General features: G+C 41.1%; 1 protein-coding gene across 1 annotated transcript in view; it reads left to right on the forward strand.

The window, feature by feature from the left end:
• The first annotated feature begins 239 nt into the window (after nt 1–239).
• Nucleotides 240–20,605, forward strand: part of SLC34A2 (solute carrier family 34 member 2) — a 34,367-nt gene continuing 14,001 nt past the window's right edge. The window contains 5 exon segments of the mRNA XM_070948629.1: nt 240–458; nt 12,946–13,057; nt 14,463–14,600; nt 16,724–16,852; nt 19,216–19,359. Coding sequence (XP_070804730.1) covers nt 240–458; nt 12,946–13,057; nt 14,463–14,600; nt 16,724–16,852; nt 19,216–19,359 — 742 coding nt within the window.

Below are 20,605 nucleotides of genomic sequence, written 5' to 3' on the forward strand. Positions count from 1 at the left end.
AATTAAACAGTTTTGTCCCATTATTTCCAAAAGTCTTCTTAAAGTAATGAGGTTTAAATGTCTATGTGCAGTACCAGATAATCCTTTCTTTTCTTTGGAAGCAGATCCACGGGGAAGATAAGCCCTTTCCAGAAACAATACTTTTCTATCTCGTCGGGGCAAGCCCTATTGTTTTGTCCCGAAGGAGCTAAAAAGGTATATAATAAACAGGCTGGCCAATTAGAAGAAGTCACCGCTAAATGGTTATAATACTCAGGCATGTTTTGGCAGACGAACATCGACGGACAGAGCGGGAGAAGGTGGCCGTTTTAAAATTGGCCTTCACTCCAGCTAGCTTTTCACGGGGGTGGGAAAAAAAGAAAGAAAGAAAAAAGAAAAGAAAAGAAAAGGAAAGGAAAGGAAAGGAAAGGAAAGGAAAGCAAGAAAGAAAGAAAAAGGAAAAAAAGAAGTTAAGGTAGGTTGTGCCTTGAGAGTGATTTAGGAATGTGAGAAGGCAAATGATGACAGCGGACTTTGCCCAATACCTGTTGTCTATATATATATATATTGTAGCTCCAGCAGGAGACCTGTTGGAAACCTTCACCTGAGAAGGAAGGAGCAGGTGAGTAATTGGAGCTGCAGCTTTCTATTCCCTCTTCCTGCTTCGGTGGAAGACAATATAGTATTTTCTTGCCAGTTTCCCTTGCTTTCATCTGCCTGATCTTGCAGCTGTCTTAGGAATCAAATTGAACCAATACCAAAAAAAAAGAAAAAGAAAAAGAAAAAGAAAAGAAAAGAAAAGAAAGAAAGAAAAAAAAAGGACTGTTTATGGATCGGAGCTCAAAGTGGCATTTATTGTGTCTGGAATGTTTGATTGCTCCGGGACCGAAGGGGAAAAGTTTTTACTTATTAATGAAAGAGTCACCGAATCAAAAAACTAAAACTAAAAATTGAAGGTGATAGGGAGTGTATTTTACTGCAAAGAAGTAAGGATGTGTTGTCTATCTTCTCCTTCCGTTATTGGAATCGTCGTTTTAGTAGATTTTTCACTTTTCAGGCTATTCTTAAAAAGAGATATTTTTAAGGAGGGGGTGGTGGGGGAGAGATAACTTGCTTTTGATCTGGCGAGGAAGTCTTTATACTTTGAAAAAGTTTATTGATAAGAAAAAAGAACAGTTTAACTCAAAGTTTCCCCCTCCACACACACGCACGCACATCAAAACGATTAGATTACATTGCATGCTTTCCTGAATTTGAATCTTACCATTTGGATCTTGTTGGAATTCTTTACTAGATTTGACTGCACTGTGTTATTGTCGCTTTTTTTTAAAAAAAACAAAAAATTAGCAGTTTTGGGGTTTGTGAACGCCAGGACAGAATTCATAACGAGCGTTGGCGAGATGCTTCTTCTAAATGCATCCTTCGTAGGAAGAAATGGGCAGTGCTTTCAATTTAATGAATAGCTTCTTTGATGCAATGACAAAACTTCAAGATTAGTCATTCCCAGTGTCATCCTTCTTTCTCTCTTTCGGCTTCTGGTGACATGTGCATGTGATCGGTGCATAGATTCCTGACAGGGAGGGATGTCCCAGGAGCAGGAAAAACTTGCCCTTGCAATTTTCGGCTGCTCCAAGGAGTTCTTTAAAACCGTCGCTTGTTCCACCATGCAAAACATTCTTGTCACCGATGACTTCATTAGGAAGTCCCCGGAGGGTGGAGAGGTGGGGGAAAGCAGGGGAAGGAAAAAAAAAAATCATAATTAACAAACTAATTTGACAAGCTGGAACTATTCGACAGAACTTCTGTGGAAAGTTGTTTCACCTTGTTGCATCTGTGGCTGTGTGTAAGTTACATTTTGGAAGCATCGGACAATTTGTCGTTGCGTGAAGCACGGTGCCGCCTCCGAGGAACGGCGTGTGGGCCTTGCGTGCGTTGTTTTTGTTTCGTTTTTGTGTATGTGCCAACTTTTTTTTCAACGCAAAGTTAAAGCCAAAGGTAGACTGGTTTTTAAATTGAGGAGATGGGTGGATATGTTTGCGCGTCTCTGAAGTCTGAACATCACTGAATGTTTGCCAGCCAGCCTGAAATTAGCCTACACTGCAGGGTTGTTGTGACATTTAATTGGACAGAAAACGCTTTGTGGAGGAAATAGGCTCTTTTCCCCAAAGGAAGTTGAGAATTATTGTTGATGATGATTGATGGGAATGTTCTCGCCAGGATAAAACATAAAGTAGGCAATCCAAAATGCAATAATTTTGTATTGATTAAAGCCAGCTCTTTAATTGCCTCCAATATGTTTATAGCAAAATACTTACAATCTACAACTAAATCTGTGAATTAACCCTAAAAGAAGTCTAAATTCTGCATCTTATTATACAATATAAATAATGACAAATATAAAATGGAAAAAGAGGAATAAATGAACAAAGAAATCGCTCCAAGATCTATTAGTTGTTTTTTAAATGAAGTGAACTAAAGCAACAAAAATAAATTTTGGCCCTTATCCGTAACTCTAAACTTGAAATAGTATCTAATCTAGCTGAAATCATAACTGTTACTTTGCAATGTCTAAGTAATAAGAGCAAAATATGGACATGGCATGTTTCTAGTCCAGTTCGCACTACAGATCAATTCCTGTTTTATTTCATATATTGACACGTAGGATTTGGCTCAGGGGTGAAATCCAGCAGGTTCTGACAGATTCTGGAGAACTGGTAGTGGAAATTTTGAGCAGTTTGGAGAACCGGCAAATACCACCTCTGGCTGGCCCTAGAGTGGGGAGGGAATGAGGATTTTGCAGTATCCTTCCCCAGGAGTGGGGTGGGAATGGGGATTTTGCAGTATCCTTCCCCTGCCATGGCCACCAAGCTACACCACGGCCACCAAACCACGCCCCACAGAACCGGTAATAAAAAAATTTTCACCACTGATTTGGCTACATTATAAATAATGGACAAGTCATTATCCAAAAGTAATAAATACATGGGGATAAAACTGAGGGCATTCTTATCACTAATGGATGAATAGGTGAGCTGCATGTCTACAGAGATTCTCGGTCATCTGGGTCGTGATTTTTTTTTTTTATTTGATTTATATGCCGCCCTTCTCCGGAGACTCAGGGCAGCTTACAATGCATTAAGCAATAGCCTTCATCCTTTTATATATTTATACAAAGTCAGCTTATTGCCCCCACAAACTGGGTCCTCATTTCACCTACCTTAGAAAGGATGGAAGGCTGAGTCAACCTTGAGCCTTGGAGAGATTCGAACCAGCAGTAATTGCAGGCAGCTGTGTTAATAACAGGGTGCTTTAGACCACTGCACTACCAAGCCTCTGATTGTCCCAAAGGTTTTTTTTTTCAAAAGGCCACTGGACTTTATTCTCCCTTTCGCTTCTCATCCTAGAAGCTTCTTCAGTTCTGACTGAATGGCGGTGGGTGGAAGGATTTATATCCCTTGCAGCCATCTGGTTGTTAGCACTCCTTCTGAGAGCCATTGAGGCCTCTTGGAGGTCTGTCTATGTCCTCGGGGTCACCTGAGTGGTACAAACGGGCGTGGACCCTTCTTGGAACTGCTGAAAGGATCTGTGTTGTAGACTGAAGATAGAGGATGTCGTATCCCTCTGTTGAGGGAGGGCCGTTCAATCTTAATGCAGATGTAATGTAGGATTCAGATCAACTTCCAACTGGCCTCCACAGCTCTCCGAGAGAGCGCTAAAGACCATCTGCTTGCAAGGAATATAAATCCTTCCATCCTCCACCATTCCAGTCAGCACCGATGAAGCTCCTTGGATAAGAAGCGAAACGTCTCCAAAGAAAAAAACAAAATCTAGTTGCCTTCTGAAAAAGCGCTCTTGGGACTCCAGTGTTGGAGCACCCAAACTTCTGGAGGTAAGTTTTTCCACTCATTAATTGTTCTCACCATCAGGACATTTCTCCTTAGTCCTAAAACGATTCTCTCCTTGACTGGTTTCCATCCATGGCTCCTTTTTCCACCCTGTGGCCAGTTCTGAAGTCAACAAATGAGCTGCAATTTTGTAGTACAATACACAGTGAAGACCATTTTCACACGCAACCATCCCAGCATAGAGATTAATCTTCCTATATTTTTCTTCTACACATAGCCAAGGGGAGGACATGCACATGTGCCGAAGTATAAATCTTTTTATATTGAGGAACCTTTAACTGCGTTAGACAGGAAACGGATGCCATTCTATATTTGAAACTTGAGTTGGGGTTGTAACAGGGGTGAAATCCAGCAGGTTCTGACAGGTTCTGGAGAACCGGTAGCGGAAATTTTGAGTAGTTCAGAGAACCGGCAAATACTAGCTCTGGCTGGCCTCAGAGAGGGGTGGGAATGGGGATTTTGCAGTATCCTTCCCCCAGGAGTGGAGTGGGAAATGTAGAGTTTGCAATATCCTTCCCCTGGAGTCGGGAAGGAATGGGGATTTTGCAGTATCCTTCCCCCAGGAGTGGAGTGGGAAATGTAGAGTTTGCAATATCCTTCCCCTGGAGTCGGGAGGGAATGGAGATTTTGCAGTATCCTTCCCCAGCGCTGCTGGCTGGGGGATTCTGGGAGTTGAAGTCCACCCATCTTCAAGCTACCAAAGTTGAGAAACACTGCTCTATAGGGTGACACAATAGCACTGTTGCCACCAAGAAGAGGGTGTCAACCTCTTCTCCAAAGCTCCTGAAGGTAGGACAAGAAGCAACGGATGGAAACTCATCAAGGAGAGAAGCAACCTAGAACCAAGGAGAAATTTCCTGACAGTCAGAACAATTAATCAGTGGAACGACTTGCCTACAGAAGTTGCCTCCAATGCTGGAAGTTTTTAAGATGTTGGACAACCATTTGTCTGAGATGATATAGGATCTCCTGTCTGAGTAAGGGGATGGACTAGAAGACTTCCAATTCTTTTAAGTTAATGTTTTTAACCTTCCAACTCGGTTATCCTGTTATCCTGAAAGTTTAATCAAGGTATTGTAATTCTTATTCAGAAACAAATTTAGCTTGATAAGTCCAGAGTAGATTTTCCTTGCTTCTTTCTTTATACAGGTAGTTGGCCACTAGGAAACTAACATCCTGTAGTTGCAGAAAGATAGATTTTGTTCCTGCCAAATATTATTTATTCCTTTCTTTTAATCTTTATCCCGCTTTCCTTTCTAAGAACCAGTGGCGAACGATACAATAAATGACCACAAACAGCATAAAATAATCAGGACATGGTGACGCTGAGAAAAAAAATAAAATAAAGAGTAATGTAAAACTGCTAGCCGAGTAACAGAGTTTGCCCTCTGCCCTTAGGAGAGCAAATGATCTTTATTGCAGTCAATTAGCGCTCGAGATAATATGTCTCATTAAAGTTAAGGAGAAAGAGACACAGTCCTATCTACCACTTTCAAGAGCCAGTTAAAGTCCATATCTGGACTCCGTGGCGAAACCGTGAAAACGATCCTGGTGGATTTTTGATGGGGAGATAATTCTGCAACATATCCCGAAGATCGTGAGATCTTCCCTGCACTGCGCTGGTGAGGCCACACTTGGGATGTGGGCTTCACATAATTTAACAACCGGGTTGCCCAGAATCGAAAATGTGAGTGCTTCCTCAAGTTTTAGTCTTCGGTGTAACATTATAATTATTTCTCTTATTTCCATTTTCCATGCGTCAAAAACACGGCGATTGTATAGGATGGGATAGTTTCACTCATGCGTGTGCCTTGCACACATGCACGCCAGTGGTGGGTTGCTTCCGGTTCTCACTGGTTCGCAAGAACCGGTAGTAAAAATCTGTAGTAGTTTGGAGAACCGGTAATAACATTCGGTGGCCACGCCCCCGAACTGGTCCCCGGCCCGGTTGCCGCTCGCTTACCTCATTCACTTCATCAGAGGCTCTTTTTTTTTTTCACTTTTAAAAGCATTTTTTCTACAACCGGTCTTCGGCCGAAAAAATGCTTTTAAAAGTAAAAAAAAAAAACGCCTCTGATGATCACGCGGCTCATCTGGGATCATCAGAGGCTTTTAAAAGCATTTTTTCTATAACCTCTTCGGCCGAAGAGGCTGTAGGAAAAAAAAATGCCTTTAAGAGCCTCTGACGATCCCAGCTGAGTTGCCTGATCGTCAGAGGCTTTTAAAAGCATTTTTTTCTGTAACCTCTTAAGGTTATAGAAAAAATGCTTTTAAAAGTAAAAAAAAAAAAAAGTTGGCCACGCCCACCCAGTCACATTACCCCCACCACCAAGCCACACCCCCAAAATAAGCCACGCCCACAGAACCGGTAGTAAAAAAATTTAGAACCCACCCTTGATGCACCCTGCATCAAAAACACGACGATTGTATAGGACGGGATAGCTTCGCTTGTGCGCGCGCCTTGCACACATGTTCGCTGCGTCAAAAACACGGTGCTTGTATATGATGGGATATCGCCAGGGCTGGTGGGCAGGCCCAGCCACTGATCGTAACTATTGGTTCACCCAAACTGGTCTGAACCGGGTGAATCCAATCCCTGAATACGACTTACAATAGTTCATTTAGTGACCGTTCAAAGTTATAACGGCATTAAAAAAATGTGACTTACGGCTGTTAGGACCTTTGGGGAATTCCCATGATCATCAGGTGATCAAAATTCAGATGCTTGGCAATGGTTTCGTACTTATGACTGTCGCCGTGTCCCATGGTCCTGCGATCCCCTTTTGCGACCTTCTGATGAGTAAAATCAATGTCATCCAGGTTGCTAACTTATCAACTGCAGTGATCCACTTAACAACTGAGGCGAGAAGGCTGTAAAATGGGGCAAAGCTCACTTAACTAATGTCTCACTTAACAGCCAAAATTTGGGGCTCATTTGTGGTAGATCAATGGCAGGAAGTAGCTGAAATACATTTTTAGCCAGTGGGCTCTAAGGACCAAAGTAGATTCATTTCACGCACAATCCATATCGAGGGCATTATTGTTGCTGAGTCTGCAGGACAAAGTTTTTCAACCTTGGCAGGTGTAAGATCTCTGGATTTCAACTCCCAGAATTCCTGGTTGGGAAATTCTTGGAATTGAAATCCACATGTCTCAAAGTTGCCAAGATTGAGAAATGCTGGCCTCTAGGTTACCAAAACTATGAGTCTTGTTCAGTCAGAAAGTCTCTGTACTGGAGGTAAAAATGGGATTGATCACGAGTTGCTGTGAGCTCTTTACACATTAATATTTTATCTCTGGCTTTTGATTCTTTTTTCCCTTCCTCCTCCATTTTATTTCTGGACCCAGCATTTATTTAAAACTCTTTTGCCTTTGAAGAATGGAGAAAACCAAACCTCAAGCAAAACTGGTTTTATAATGTATGTATGTATGTATGTATGTATGTATGTATGTATGTATGTATGTATGTATGTATAGATAGATAGAAGATAGATAGAAAGAAAGAAGATAGGTAGATAGATAGATAGATAGATAGATAGATAGATAGATAGATAGATAGATAGAAGATAGATAGAAGATAGAAAGAAGATAGATAGAAAGAAAGAAGATAGATAGATAGATAGATAGATAGATAGATAGATAAATAGACAGACAGACAGACAGACAGATACATAGAGTATATGTATGTATGTATGTATGTAAGTATGTATGTGTGTGTGTGTAGATAGATAGAAGATAGAAAGAAGATAGAAAGAAGGAAGATAGACAGACAGACAGACAGACAGACAGATAGATAGACAAACAGACAGACAGACAGACAATAGATAGGTAGGTAGGTAGGTATATAGATAGATAGAAGATAGAAAGAAGATAGAAAGAAAAGATAGATAGATAAATAGATAGACAGACAGATGATAGATAGATAGATAGATAGATAGATAGATAGATAGATAGATGGATGATAGACAAACAGATGATATGATAGATAGATTGATAAATAAATAGTAGATAGTAGATGTAGATAGATAGAGATAGATAGAGATAGAGATAGAGATGAGAGGGAGGGAGGATACTTTCTGCAAGTACCAACTATAGGTTAGAATGTGTGAGTAAAGAAACACAAGTAGTCCTCAACATACAACAATTCATTAAGAGACTGTTCAAAGTTACAACTGCCTGTTGCCTAAATCAACACTGATAACACAATAATGTTTAAAGACCTGGCGTCTCTTTTGAGAAAACTAGGCACCTGTGTGTATCTAGCAGAGGCGGTTAAGAAGTCAAGATGGAAGCTGAAACAGTGAAATTGAAGAGCTCTATTTTTTATATGCAACGCATGCCCATGGTTATTGTTGGAATGTATTTTTGTGCAACAACTACAGTAGTATTCAGTCAGTAGATGGCAGTGTTCACGAGTTTGGATCTATTGTATTTACTCTATGTTCTTTTGTTCTAAGTAGAGTTTCTTGTTACAGTTAAAACAGTTAAGCAGTAAAGCACATGGTGACTGTTGCTTTGTTTGATCTGTGTTGATATATATATATGTGTTGTGTGTATGTGTGTGTGTGTGTGTGTGTGTGTGTATGTATGTATGTATGTATGTATGTATGTATATAAATAAAATTTTAATTCTTTTAAAATTTTAAGTTCCGGAGCTCGCAGGATGTCTGCTTCTTTCTTTACTAATATACCTGGAACTCGTATTTTTAGAATAGTTTGTAATATATAAATATATATATAATTTTGAACAATTACCATCTTGTCTTTTTGACACGCAGAGATACTCCTGTTGCGGGCATCTTGTCCCAAACGGCTAAAAAAAAATCAATTATTCCAATCCTGATTTTAATGCTTGAATCTGTTTAGAGAGCTTAGTATCATCCCAAATGTTTTAAGCTTCGAAGACTCCCAACAGTTTCATGGATGGGTTCCCTCTCCCCCAAAATGAGCAGCCAACGTAAATAATACAGAACCAGTATAATATGATTGGAACATTTAATACTCATTTTCTACCAGTTTGCAATTTTGCAGTTTCCAAAACATTTCCAAGGGCATCTTACTCTGAGTGCATTACCGTAATGTAATCTAGACAGAACCGAATTTGGGGTCAACTTGGAGGTATAGAAGTAGCTTCATCTCGTAAAAAGATCCTGGCAGCTGATCATCGTTGTATTTACAAGGTAGTGGCGGATTCAAAAAGGGCTCTACATTGTGTAACTGATCTTTTAATGGGGCCAGAGGTTAAACTATATATAGAAGCGTCCTTCTTGCCTTAACTCCAATTTTACTGAACTAAAATTAATTAGCTCTAAATGATCCCAGGATCGCTGCCAAGCCCCCATGTAGGTTATTCGGGAATTCTACTTGGATAGAAATAGAGCGATCCTACATCATAATTATATATTTATAACAAAAAAAAACTTTTTGAAAGAGTTGTAACCAACCTCGTTTCCTTGGGCTCACTTTGTAAATTCCTTGTAACCCTGAACAGAATATGCAGTTTTAAAAGTCTTAACTGCTAGCTGAGTTAATAAGTAGTTTGAAAGTTTTTGGCTGTTTCCTTCTATTCTGGGTTTCCCTTCAATTTTACCGTGTTCTGTAATTTAATTTAAAAAAAAAAAACCACACAGGTTATTTTACTGTATGAAGTAGTACTGTTCGTTCTTTCATAGTGCTGTCATGGCTGGCGAGTCAGAGACAATACTTTGTAGGCACATAGAACTTTCAGAAAGTACAGAAATTTCTATTTCTCTGTGTCCTAGGGAAATGACAAAAATCTTTTTAATTAAGACTTGGGAGGGGGGGGGATTCTGTCCAAAAAGCAGGGTCAAAAGAAGTCATCTACTTCTACTATAAATTTAACTCTGTTTAGGCATGATTTGGAAGATGGCTCAGTGACTAAGATGCTGAGCTTGTCAATTGAAAAGGTCGGCAATTCAGCGGTTCGAGTGCCGCGTAACGGGGTGAGCTCCCGTGACTTGTCCCAGCTTCTGCCAACCTAGCAGTTCGAAAGCACGTAAAAAACGCAAGTAGAAAAAATAGGGACCACCTTTGGTGGGAAGGGAACAGCGTTCCGTGCGCCTTTGGCGTTGAGTCATGCCAGCCACATGACGACGGAAATGTCTTCGGGCAGCGCTGGCTCTTCGGCTTTGAAACAGAGATGAGCACCGCCCCCTAGAGTCGGGAACAACTAGCAAGCATGTGCGAGGGGAAACTTTACCTTTAGGCATGATTCTTTCATGTTCTTTTAAGAGCCCCTGAATTCATTGGGGGAAAAAATTCATACAGAATAACAGAGCTGGAAGGAACTACGGAGCAACTTGTTCAAGCAGGAGACCCTAGACCACTTTCAACAAATGGTTCTCAAGTCCCTTCTTAGAAGCCTCCGGTGTTGGAGCACCCATAACTTTCTGAAGGCAACTTCTGTTCCACTGGTTGATTGTCCTCACTGTCTCCTTAGTTCTAGCTTGCTTCTCTCCTTGATGAGTTTCCATCCATTGCTTCTTGTCCTTGCCTTCAGGAGCTTTGGAGAATAGCTTGACCTCCCTCTTGTTTGTGGCAGCCCCTCAAATATTGACAGCTCCTCAAATATATGTCCTTCGTTTTCTCCTGAAGTAGCTGGGACATAAACGGAGGTTAACTCTGGTTCAACTGCTGGAAGTTCTTGACTTACAATCATTCATTTAGTGATTGAAGTTACAAGGGCGCTGAAAAAAGTGACTTATGACTGTTTTTCATACTTATGACCAGAGGTGGGTTCTACTTACCTTTACTACCAGTTCTCAACGGAAGCGAAAGTTGTGGGTGCTTCATCACTGGAGGTTTTTAAGAAGAGACTGGACAACCATTTGTCTGAAGCTCCAGCTGATTTTCGGGCCTTCTGGGCCTACTGAAAGTCAGCAAACAGGCCATTTCTGGCCTCCAGAGGGCCTCCAGGGGAGTGGGGAAGGCAGTTTTTGCCCTCCCCAGGCTCCTAGAAAGACTCTGGAGCCTGGAGAGGGCGAAAAATGGGCCTACTGGGCCCACCGTACCATCGCCTGCAAAAAGTGGGGGAAGCGCAGAGGGGTTGCACACATATGCACGGGGGTGAGGCGCATAGAATTATGGGCACGTGGGCATGTGCGTGTGCGACCCCCCCCCACACACACACTCCCCCCCTGCTTTTGGCATGTGATGGCAAAAAGGTTAGCCATCACTGGTGTAGGGTCAAGGGTTGGACAAGAAGACCTCCAAGGTCCCTTCCAACTCTATCCTTGATTGTAAAGGTTCTACCGCTTGTTTTGTGAGCTGAAGGATCGACCTAGAACCAAAGTAGGTGTCTTCTATCTTCAGGAACTGTATCAGCATGAGATCAGATGTGTTCTCATGTGTTCCCTGTGACTTGCAAGAGGTGTGGGAAGTAAAGCCTGGGAACCTAGGTAGTTTTGCAACATTTTTCCCCCCACCAGAGCTATAGAGGAAGAAGTTCCTTATCGAGGGAACTCTGGTCTCATGCCACCTCTTTGAATCTCCTTCCGCAATTACTCAACTGATTTGTTCATTTCTACAGCAGCCCATCCGTCCCAGTTTATATTGATATTGTTTCTTGATTGCGTATTTGTACCCTGTGACTATCATTACGTGATTGATTCTTGTCAATGAGTGTATTTGATTCTTGAGGAGTGTATTTTTTCTTTTATGCACCCTGAGAGCATATGCACCAGGACAAATTCCTTGTGTGTCCAATCACACTTGACCAATAAAGAATTCTTCTCTACTCTACTCTACTCTACTCTACTCTACTCTACTCTACTCTACTCTACTCTACTCTACTCTACTCTACTCTACTCTACTCTACTCTACTCTACTCCACTCCACTCCACTCCACTCCACTCCACTCCACTCCACTCCACTCTACTCTATATTCTATTGCATTCTATTCCATTCCATTCCACTGTACTCTATTCTATTCTATTCTATTCTATTCTATTCTATTCTATTCTATTCTATTCTATGACTATCATTAAGTGTTGAACCTTATGATTCTTGATGAACGTATCTTTTCTTTTTATGTACACTGAGAGCGTATGCACCAAAGACAAATTCCTTATGTGTCCAATCACACTTGGCTAATAAAGAATTCTACTCTACTCTACTCTACTCTACTCTACTCTACTCTACTCTACTCTACTCTACTCTACTCTACTCTACTCTACTCTACTCTACTCTACATTCTATTGCATTCTATTCCATTCCATTCCACTGTATCCTATTCTATTCTATTCTATTCTATTCTATTCTATTCTATTCTATTCTATTCTATTCTATTCTATTCTATTCTATTCTATTCTATTCTGACTATCATTAAGTGTTGTACCTTATGATTCTTGACGAACGTATCTTTTCTTTTTATGTACACTGAGAGCGTAAGCACCAAAGACAAATTCCTTGTGTGTCCAATCACACTTGGCCAATAAAAAAATCTATTCTATTCTATTCCAGAAAAGCTGGGAACAGGAAAACCGTCTCAATTATTAAAAAACCCAACTTCACCATGATTGAGGCTTTTGATAAAATTCTCCTTTGGCTCCCTCAATCCTACATGCAACTCCACAGGGTTGGTGGTGCCCGTTAGTGAATAGAATAGAATAGAATAGAATAGAATAAGAGAAGGAATAGAATAGAATAGAATAGAATAGAATAGAATAGAATAGAATAGAATAGAATAGAATAGAATAAGAGAAGGAATAGAATGGAATGGAATAGAATAGAATAGAATAGAATAGAATAGAATAGAATAGAATAGAATAGAATTAGAGAAGGAATAGAATAGAATAGAATAGAATAGAATAGAATAGAATAGAATAGAATAGAATAGAATAGAATAGAATAGAATAGAATAGAATAACAGAGTTGGAAGGGACCTTGGAGGTCTTCTAGTCCAACCCAGATCTTTAGAACTAAGCCAGTTGCTTTTAAGGAATGGGTGTCTGTTACTCCAAGTTTGACATAGTGCACCCTTGGAAATACAATAGTGGAGCATTCAATATTGATCCTTCTCTTCGGCCACAATGTTTTGTAGGACATGGCTCCCTGGCCTGAACTGGAAGACACAGACACCAATAAATATATTGAAGACCCTTCCTCAAAATCCAAGAAGATCATGTCTGACAAAGAGGGGAAAGACACCAAAGGTAAAAATTGAAGTGCCTTCTTCTGATCTGTTCTCTCCTTTCGGTTGTGATCTAGGCTCACTTAAGTCATTACAAGACACAAACAAAACTATTGTCAGCACTTCAAGCTGCATTTACTCTAGTGCTGATATAAGAAGGAGAAGTGGAGGTGTCTGGAAAGGGACGTTTGACTTTTCACCTACTTATTTTCCCTGGAGATAATATCCCCTAGGAGATGGGATGGGAGGGGGGAAATTCCTTTGAGCTGGAGCAGTAGATTAGGGGTAGAGTGACTTGGAAGATGGCCAATGAGTGCAGGGGAGTGGGGAACGGAAAGGGAGGGCTTTGGGTCTGGAAGTCAGTGTTGGCTTCGATGGAGTCAGAGTTAGAATGTCGTGCTTAATAAATGGGAGTTTTTCTTCAAAGACTTTGTTTGAAATGCAATTTATTTGATTTTTTTTATTGAAAAGTTTTATAAGAAATACAAACATTTTCTCTCCCCCACCCTTCCCCCCTCCCCCCACCCCCTTCCCTAGACTTCCCAGAAAGAACTGTGGTGTAAATTTAATTTTTTTCCTTAAAATATTTTGAATAATCCACCATATTTTTATCCAAAAAGCCTTAATTTTTTTACATGTCCACCATATATGAAAATATGTAGCATCTTCACACTCACATCGCCAGCACTTAGGTTGTAAATTTGGATACATACAGGCTAGTTGAAATGCAATTTATTTGAGATGACCTCGAAACCTGACAACTATTTTATTATAACAGCTGAGAATTACTTCATTCTCAGTTTAGTCCAAATTAATTCCAAAACAAGTCCTTCAGAAAAAGTCCGTTGGGCTTATCACAAACCTTTGTCTTCTTTGGCACCCTGCCAAAGGCCTTTTTTTGGAAAAGCCCCATGAATGTTCAGAAACAGGAGATGCCCACTGGAAAACAGATTTAGCAATGTTGCTTTCCTACATAGAGCCCACGAGCCTTTGCTGCTCTTTTAAGCCTTGTGGGAGGGGCCAATAATCTCCTGGCCTTACTCCTGAGTCGTCCCTTTTGCTTTAACTGTGCCTGCCTTCTGGCATCTCTGCACATGCATGCACTAGAAACAGGCTCCTCCTCTTCCTCTGCCTCTCTGCTGTCCGACTCTAGGGGCTCCGGAGTCCGCGCATCGCTCCCAGATGGCCCTGGCCCCATCTCTGCCTCCGACGCAGAGCCCTCGTCCGGGCCTTCCCCAGACTCCAGGACTGACCCATGGCCCTCCCCAGCCTCCTCACTGTCCGACTCCGCTGCCAGCTCCGCAGGCTGCTGGCGGACCACAACACTTCCTTCCGTATCCCCAATACAACAATTAAAAAAAAAAATACTTCCACATCTCTCATTGGTGAACTGATGGTAATGTTGGCTTGCTTGCTTGGTCCATCAGATGGGGTCATTTCCATGGGGAATCAGGTCGAGCTTTTGCCTGCGTATTCCACCATTGCTCTGACTGCTGTATCTGAAGAGGAGGAGGAAGATCCCTGGCGTCTACCAGAGCTTCAGGATACCGGAATCCAATGGTCAGGTGAGGCTCTATCATCAGAGAACTGGTGGCCTTTGTTTCATTTTCTCCAGGTTCTAAGAACTTCCATTTAAGTTCTTCTCACGGAGCGTTATATATCTGGGGGCGGGGTGGGGGCTGAGGGAATAGAAAAGTGCATTTGGATGGGTTTTGTTCTGAATGGCATGATTTCTTCATTCATATAACCTCAACATTCTCTCTTTCGTTTCTTTGCTTTGGAAAGCAAATGGCGGGCTGGAAGGACAAAATGTGGCATGTCTCACCACGACAAATGATAACCAAGAGATATTAAGTGATAACCTCTCCCTCCACGTTTGATATTCTCCTAATTGAGTCTCAGTTAATGCACAGCACCAAAAATTCTGCAAATGTTATCAGGCATATTTATTTACATATCTACATATCTCTACCTGCTTATCTATTTGTCCGTCTGCCTGCCTGCCTGCCTGCCTGCCTCCTGCCTATCTATCTATCTATCTATCTATCTATCTATCTATCTATCTATCTGTGAAATTCAATTTTTTTTACTACCGGTTCTGTGGGCGTGGCTTCATGGGTGTGGCTTGGTGGGCATGGCTGGGTGGACATGGCAGGGGAAGGATACTGCAAAATCTCCATTCCCACCCCACTCCAGGAAAAAGATACTGCAAAATCTCCATTCCCACCCGACTCTGGGGCCAGCCAGAGGTGGTATTTGCCGGTTCTCCAAACTACTCAAAATTTCCGCTACTGGTTCTCCAGAACTTGTCAGAACCTGCTGGATTTCATCTATCTATCTATCTATCTATCTATCTATCTATCTATCTATCTATCATCTATCTATCTATCTATCTATCTATCTATCTATCTATCTATCTTTCATATATCCATCCATCCATCCATCCATCATCTTTCAATCTTATCTATCTGCCTGAACCATGATATGTTTTATTAATTAATGATATTCTACTTAGGTACGCTCAAAGGTCATGCATCAATAGAGAAAGTAAGCCTCTAGAAGAAAATAGCAACCAATGTGAACTTTTGATTTAATTTACAGTATATCATAAATCCTTTATGGGGCCTGAGAGTGCTTATGTACCTGATTTTTTGTGCTTATGTACCTGATTGTTGGTATATCACATCATTTCTTTCTCTTTCTTTCTTTCTTCCTCTCTCTCTCTGTAGAGAGATATAGATAGATGATAGAAAGAAAGAGAAAGAAAGAAAGAAAGAGAAAAAGAAAGAGAAAAAGAAAGAAAGAGAAAAAGAAAGAAAGAGAAAAAGAAAGAAAGAAAAAGAAAGAGAAATAAATAAATAAATAAATAAATAAATAAATAAATAAATAAATAAATAAAGGGGTGGGATTATTATAATTTTTTTAAAAAAAAATGATTGAGAATCCTAAAGTTTGGATTTACAGCATATTTTCCGAAAGAGTTGGTGGATATTTCAGCTAAGGCTTCCTTGATCAAGACAATCTGACTTCCCTGGAATTCACTCCGGCTTTTGCCAGATATATTTAAACACATGCGCAGCTGGTCCCTGCCATTTCCTCTGGTTTCCTCCATGTGCCCCAAAATAATAAGACCTCCCGAAAATAAGGCCAAGCGCTTATTTCGGGGTTCAAAAAATATAAGACAGGGTCTTATTTTCGGGGAAACACGGTATATATATATTTGTCTATGTAAGTTTTCACAGGTATATATGTGTGTATAGTTAATATCTCGGGTTTCTTCCCGTGTAATTGTAAACATATCCTTAAGAGGGTAGTAGCTACTATCCTCTTAAGGATATGTTTACAATTACACGGGAAGAAACCCGAGATATTAACTATACACACACACACATATATATATAGGATGAGATCTATCAATAAAAGAATCTAAACATGAAATGCTATTTTCTCTTTCAAAGTAAAGGGCTCTTTTAAAATATGGCTATTTGTAAAGGTTCGTTAAAAAAACTAAAACCTCCTTTTAGCTAAAGTTAAATTTTAATGATGAGAACATTCCTTCTGGTTTATTATCCACAGGGCTCCCGATAGATCTACCTTGACTCCATGAACTTATAGATGAGATTTTTGAGATTTGAAGACTTATATTTGGTGCTAATTACACATGAACGCTCCCTTTCTCTTTTTGCAGAGCTTGATGGAAAACACAAAGTCATTTATATTTTGCGAGGCATCGGGAAATTTATCCTTCTGCTCGGATTGCTTTACTTTTTCGTTTGCTCCTTGGACGTGCTCAGTTCTGCCTTCCAGTTAGTTGGAGGTAAGGAAAGAATTTCAAGTACCTCTATGTCTCTCATTCAGCTATCACAATGTACTTGATTTAAGGATACAGAAAGTCTTATTGCCTTCATTTGTGCAGAATAAATATTTTTTAAGCATTGCAACTCAAAAAGAATTGCCCTTCAAGACCGAGGAATGTGCAAATAAAGCTACAACAAGCATTTATGGCAGTTTGAAAAGAATCAAAAAGAATTCTGTTTTTAAGCCATTATATAATCAAGATGATTGGCACTAAGGATAGCAAACGTAGATGGGTCTATGACAATCCGCTGTGGCCAACTAGCCATGGCCAACTTGCCAAGGCCAACTTTCCATGGCCAACTTTCCATGGCCAACTCACCATGGCCAACTTGCCAAGGCCAATTTGCCATGGCCAACTCGCCAAGGCCAACTTTCCATGGCCAACTTTCCATGGCCAACTTGCTAAGGCCAACTTGTCATGGCCAACTTGCCAAGGCCAACTTGCCATGGCCAACTTGCCAAGTCAACTCGTCTTGGCCAACTCACCAAGGCCAACTTGCCATGGCCAACTTGTCAAGGCCAACTTGCATATCAAAGAAATGGTGGAAAGTCAAGTTGCTTTTAAAACAAAAGTATCTTTGGGAGAAAGAGGCCACCCATAAAGAAAACACATCATAGGGGATGTTTGTGCCCTGGCATCTTTGCTCTCTCTTGTTGCTAAACCTCACCCAGATTTCAATAAGGTATGTTTAATATTTGACTGAACCAAACACGGAAACGTGAAGAGGAATTTCCCAGACTTATTTACAACAAGTCAATTAAGGTGTAGTCATTTTGAATACACTGAAATGTTTGATTTCCCAGGTATCTTCCAGACTGAGATGCCATTTAGGAGATTAGCTGTTGATTGACTCACTACTCTTACTGTTTCTTCCATTTGACACCCTTAAAAGACACTGTATGTAGAGCATTGATATCTCAAAGGGATTCTCGGAGTGAGGCTGGCTAAACTCAGTTTTTCCTCTGCTCGCTTAGTTCAGTGGTGGTATTCAGCCGGTTATATCCGGTTTGGGCGAATTGGTAGCAGGAGGCATCTCTTCCCATTTTTGACGCTCTGTGCAAGGCTCTGCAAGTGAGTGAGCGTGCGCGTAAGATCACATTTGCGAACCGGTAGCGAAGGTAAATGAATACCACCCCTGGCTCAGTTGAACACAGCAAGCCTCTGAGGCCCACTGAGCATAAGAGTTGTCAATCACATGGGGATATTGTGGGTGTGGTGCAGGAGGAGATCTGTTTGTTTCTTTCTACCTGCATTGTTGTAACTACTGGCAGGTAGCTGCCAATCTAGGATTTAATCCCTTACCCAAACTAATCTCTTGATCTAGTGTCCTTAAGTGTTTGGTAATATATATTGTGATGGAGAACGTCTTATCCATGAGATTCAATACATAAAATACCTTTCACAGACTTTTGAGATAGGTCAATCGGGATATACACCCATATGCAAAAAATTCTGGGAACCATTGTAATCTTCATCTCCAGTTAAGGAAACGAGTTCCCTTCCCTACAAGTCTTGCATGCTATGAAGACAGGCATTGTAGTTAAATACAATTTAAGGGACGTTTTTCACACTGGTGAAATAACGTTGTTGGAATTCATTGTTGGAATGTATTTCTCTGCAACAACTACAGTAGTATTCAACTAGTAGATGGCAGTATTTACAAGTGTGGATCTATGGTATATACTCTATACTCTTTTGTTCTAAGTGGTTTCCTGTTTCCTGTTGCAGTTAAATACAGTAGTTGAGCAGTAAAGCACATGGTGACTGTACTCTTTGTTTGCTCTGTGTGGTGCTTTATATAAACAGAATGTTTAATAAATGTAAACCTCTGTCATTTATGCTATGGTTCACATCCTGTGAAGTGCATCAGATCGTCTCCATATTATTATTTTTGCTATGGAGGTTCGAGTGTTATGAAGGTTATTTAAAGCTGTAATACTCCATTTGTGACCCTAATTGAGCCTAAAATTTCCAAATGTTGCTAAACGAAACATTTAAGTGAATTTTGCCCGATTTTATGACCTTTCTCGCCACAGTTGTTAAATGAGTCACTCCAGTCATTAAGCGAATCTGGTTTCCCCATTGACTTTGCTGATAAGAAGGTTGCAAAAGGTGATCACATGACCCCGGGACATTGCAACTGTCATAAATATGAATCAGTCGCCAAGCATCCAGATTTTGACCATGGAGAGAGGCTTCAAGGGTTGTAAGTGGGATAAATGGGCACATATGTCACTTTTTTTCAGAGCTGCTGCAGCTTTGAACAGTCACTAAATGAACTGTCGCAAGTCGAGGACTACCTGTAAGTTTTATTTCTACAGGCAAAGCAGCAGGAGACATTTTCAAGGATGGTTCCGTCTTATCAAATCCCGTTGCAGGCCTGGTCATCGGTGTTCTGGTGACAGTGATGGTGCAAAGTTCTAGCACGTCTTCTTCTATCATTGTCAGCATGGTGTCTTCTTCATGTGAGTCAACTATAGAACAGATTTTTGGATTTTATAACTTCTTTCGAGAGTTTGACAGCCACAAAATAAGGAAATAACAAAGACAGCCGTCCGCTCAGAAATAGCCTGTCATACAACTATGGGTATTTTAAACAGGAGGGGACAATTCTGCTGCCGTTGTTTTTCTCTACCAGTGTTACAAATGTGGGGTTGGTTGTTTAGTTTGGAAATAAACAATCCCCAGCCAAAACTTCCAAGAGAAAACAATGGTACAAGAATTTCAGCAGGTTCTAACCAGGGGTGGGTTCTACTTACCTTTACCACCGTCTTGCAATGGGATCGCCCGCGCCTTGCTTCTGCGCATGCGCAGATTGTTGATGATGACATCCTGGATGGTGGGAGGGGCTTCCCGCCGGTTTTACTACCGGTTCTTGCGAACCGGTCCGAACCGGGGGCAACCCACCACTGATTCTGACCAGTTCTGGAGAACTGGTAGCGGAAATTTTGAGTAGTTCGGAGAACCGGTAGTAAAAATTCTGACTGGCCCCGTCCCTGTCTATTCTCTGCCACCCAAGTCCCAGCTAATCGGGAGGAAATGGGGATTTTGCAGTAACCTTCCCCTGGATTGGGGACGGAATGGAGATTTTACAGTATCCTTCCCCTGGAGTGGGGTGGGAATGGAGATTTTACAATATCCTTCACCTGCCACGCCCAACAAGCCATGTCATGCCCACCACGCCACATCCACAGAACCGGTAGTAAAAAATTTTGAAACCCACCACTGGGGTGGACCATGTGTACGCAGGTACAATGGACACACCGTAATTCATCAATACATTTGTCTTATATTCTCTAGTACCGTTACAAATTTACCTTCCACCTTTCCTTCATTGAATTATGATGTCACAACCTATCCAAAGTGTCTAAAATGAATACATTATCTCCAGAAGTGGTATTCAGTTGGTTAAGACTGATTTTCCCGAACTGGTAGTGGAAATTTCAGCTGGGCCCGCCCACCTGCCCTGCCTCTAGGCCAGGGGTGGGCAAATGTGGCTCTTTTACAACCTGTGGACTTCAACTCCCAGAATTCCTGAGACAGCCAAGCTGGCTCAGGAATTCTGGGAGTTGAAGTCCACAGGTTGTAAAAGAGCCACATTTGCCCACCCCTGCTCTAGGCTGTCTTATTTAGGCATGTTTTTGAGGCTGGGTGCATGCGTTCCCACCCTACTCTAGGGCCAGCCAGAGGTGGTATTTGCTAGTTCTCTCA

The sequence above is a fragment of the Pituophis catenifer genome, unplaced genomic scaffold (assembly GCF_029215685.1).
Source record: "Pituophis catenifer annectens isolate HBS135680 unplaced genomic scaffold, rPitCat1.0.hap2 SCAF_8, whole genome shotgun sequence".
Lineage (NCBI taxonomy): Eukaryota > Metazoa > Chordata > Lepidosauria > Squamata > Colubridae > Pituophis > Pituophis catenifer.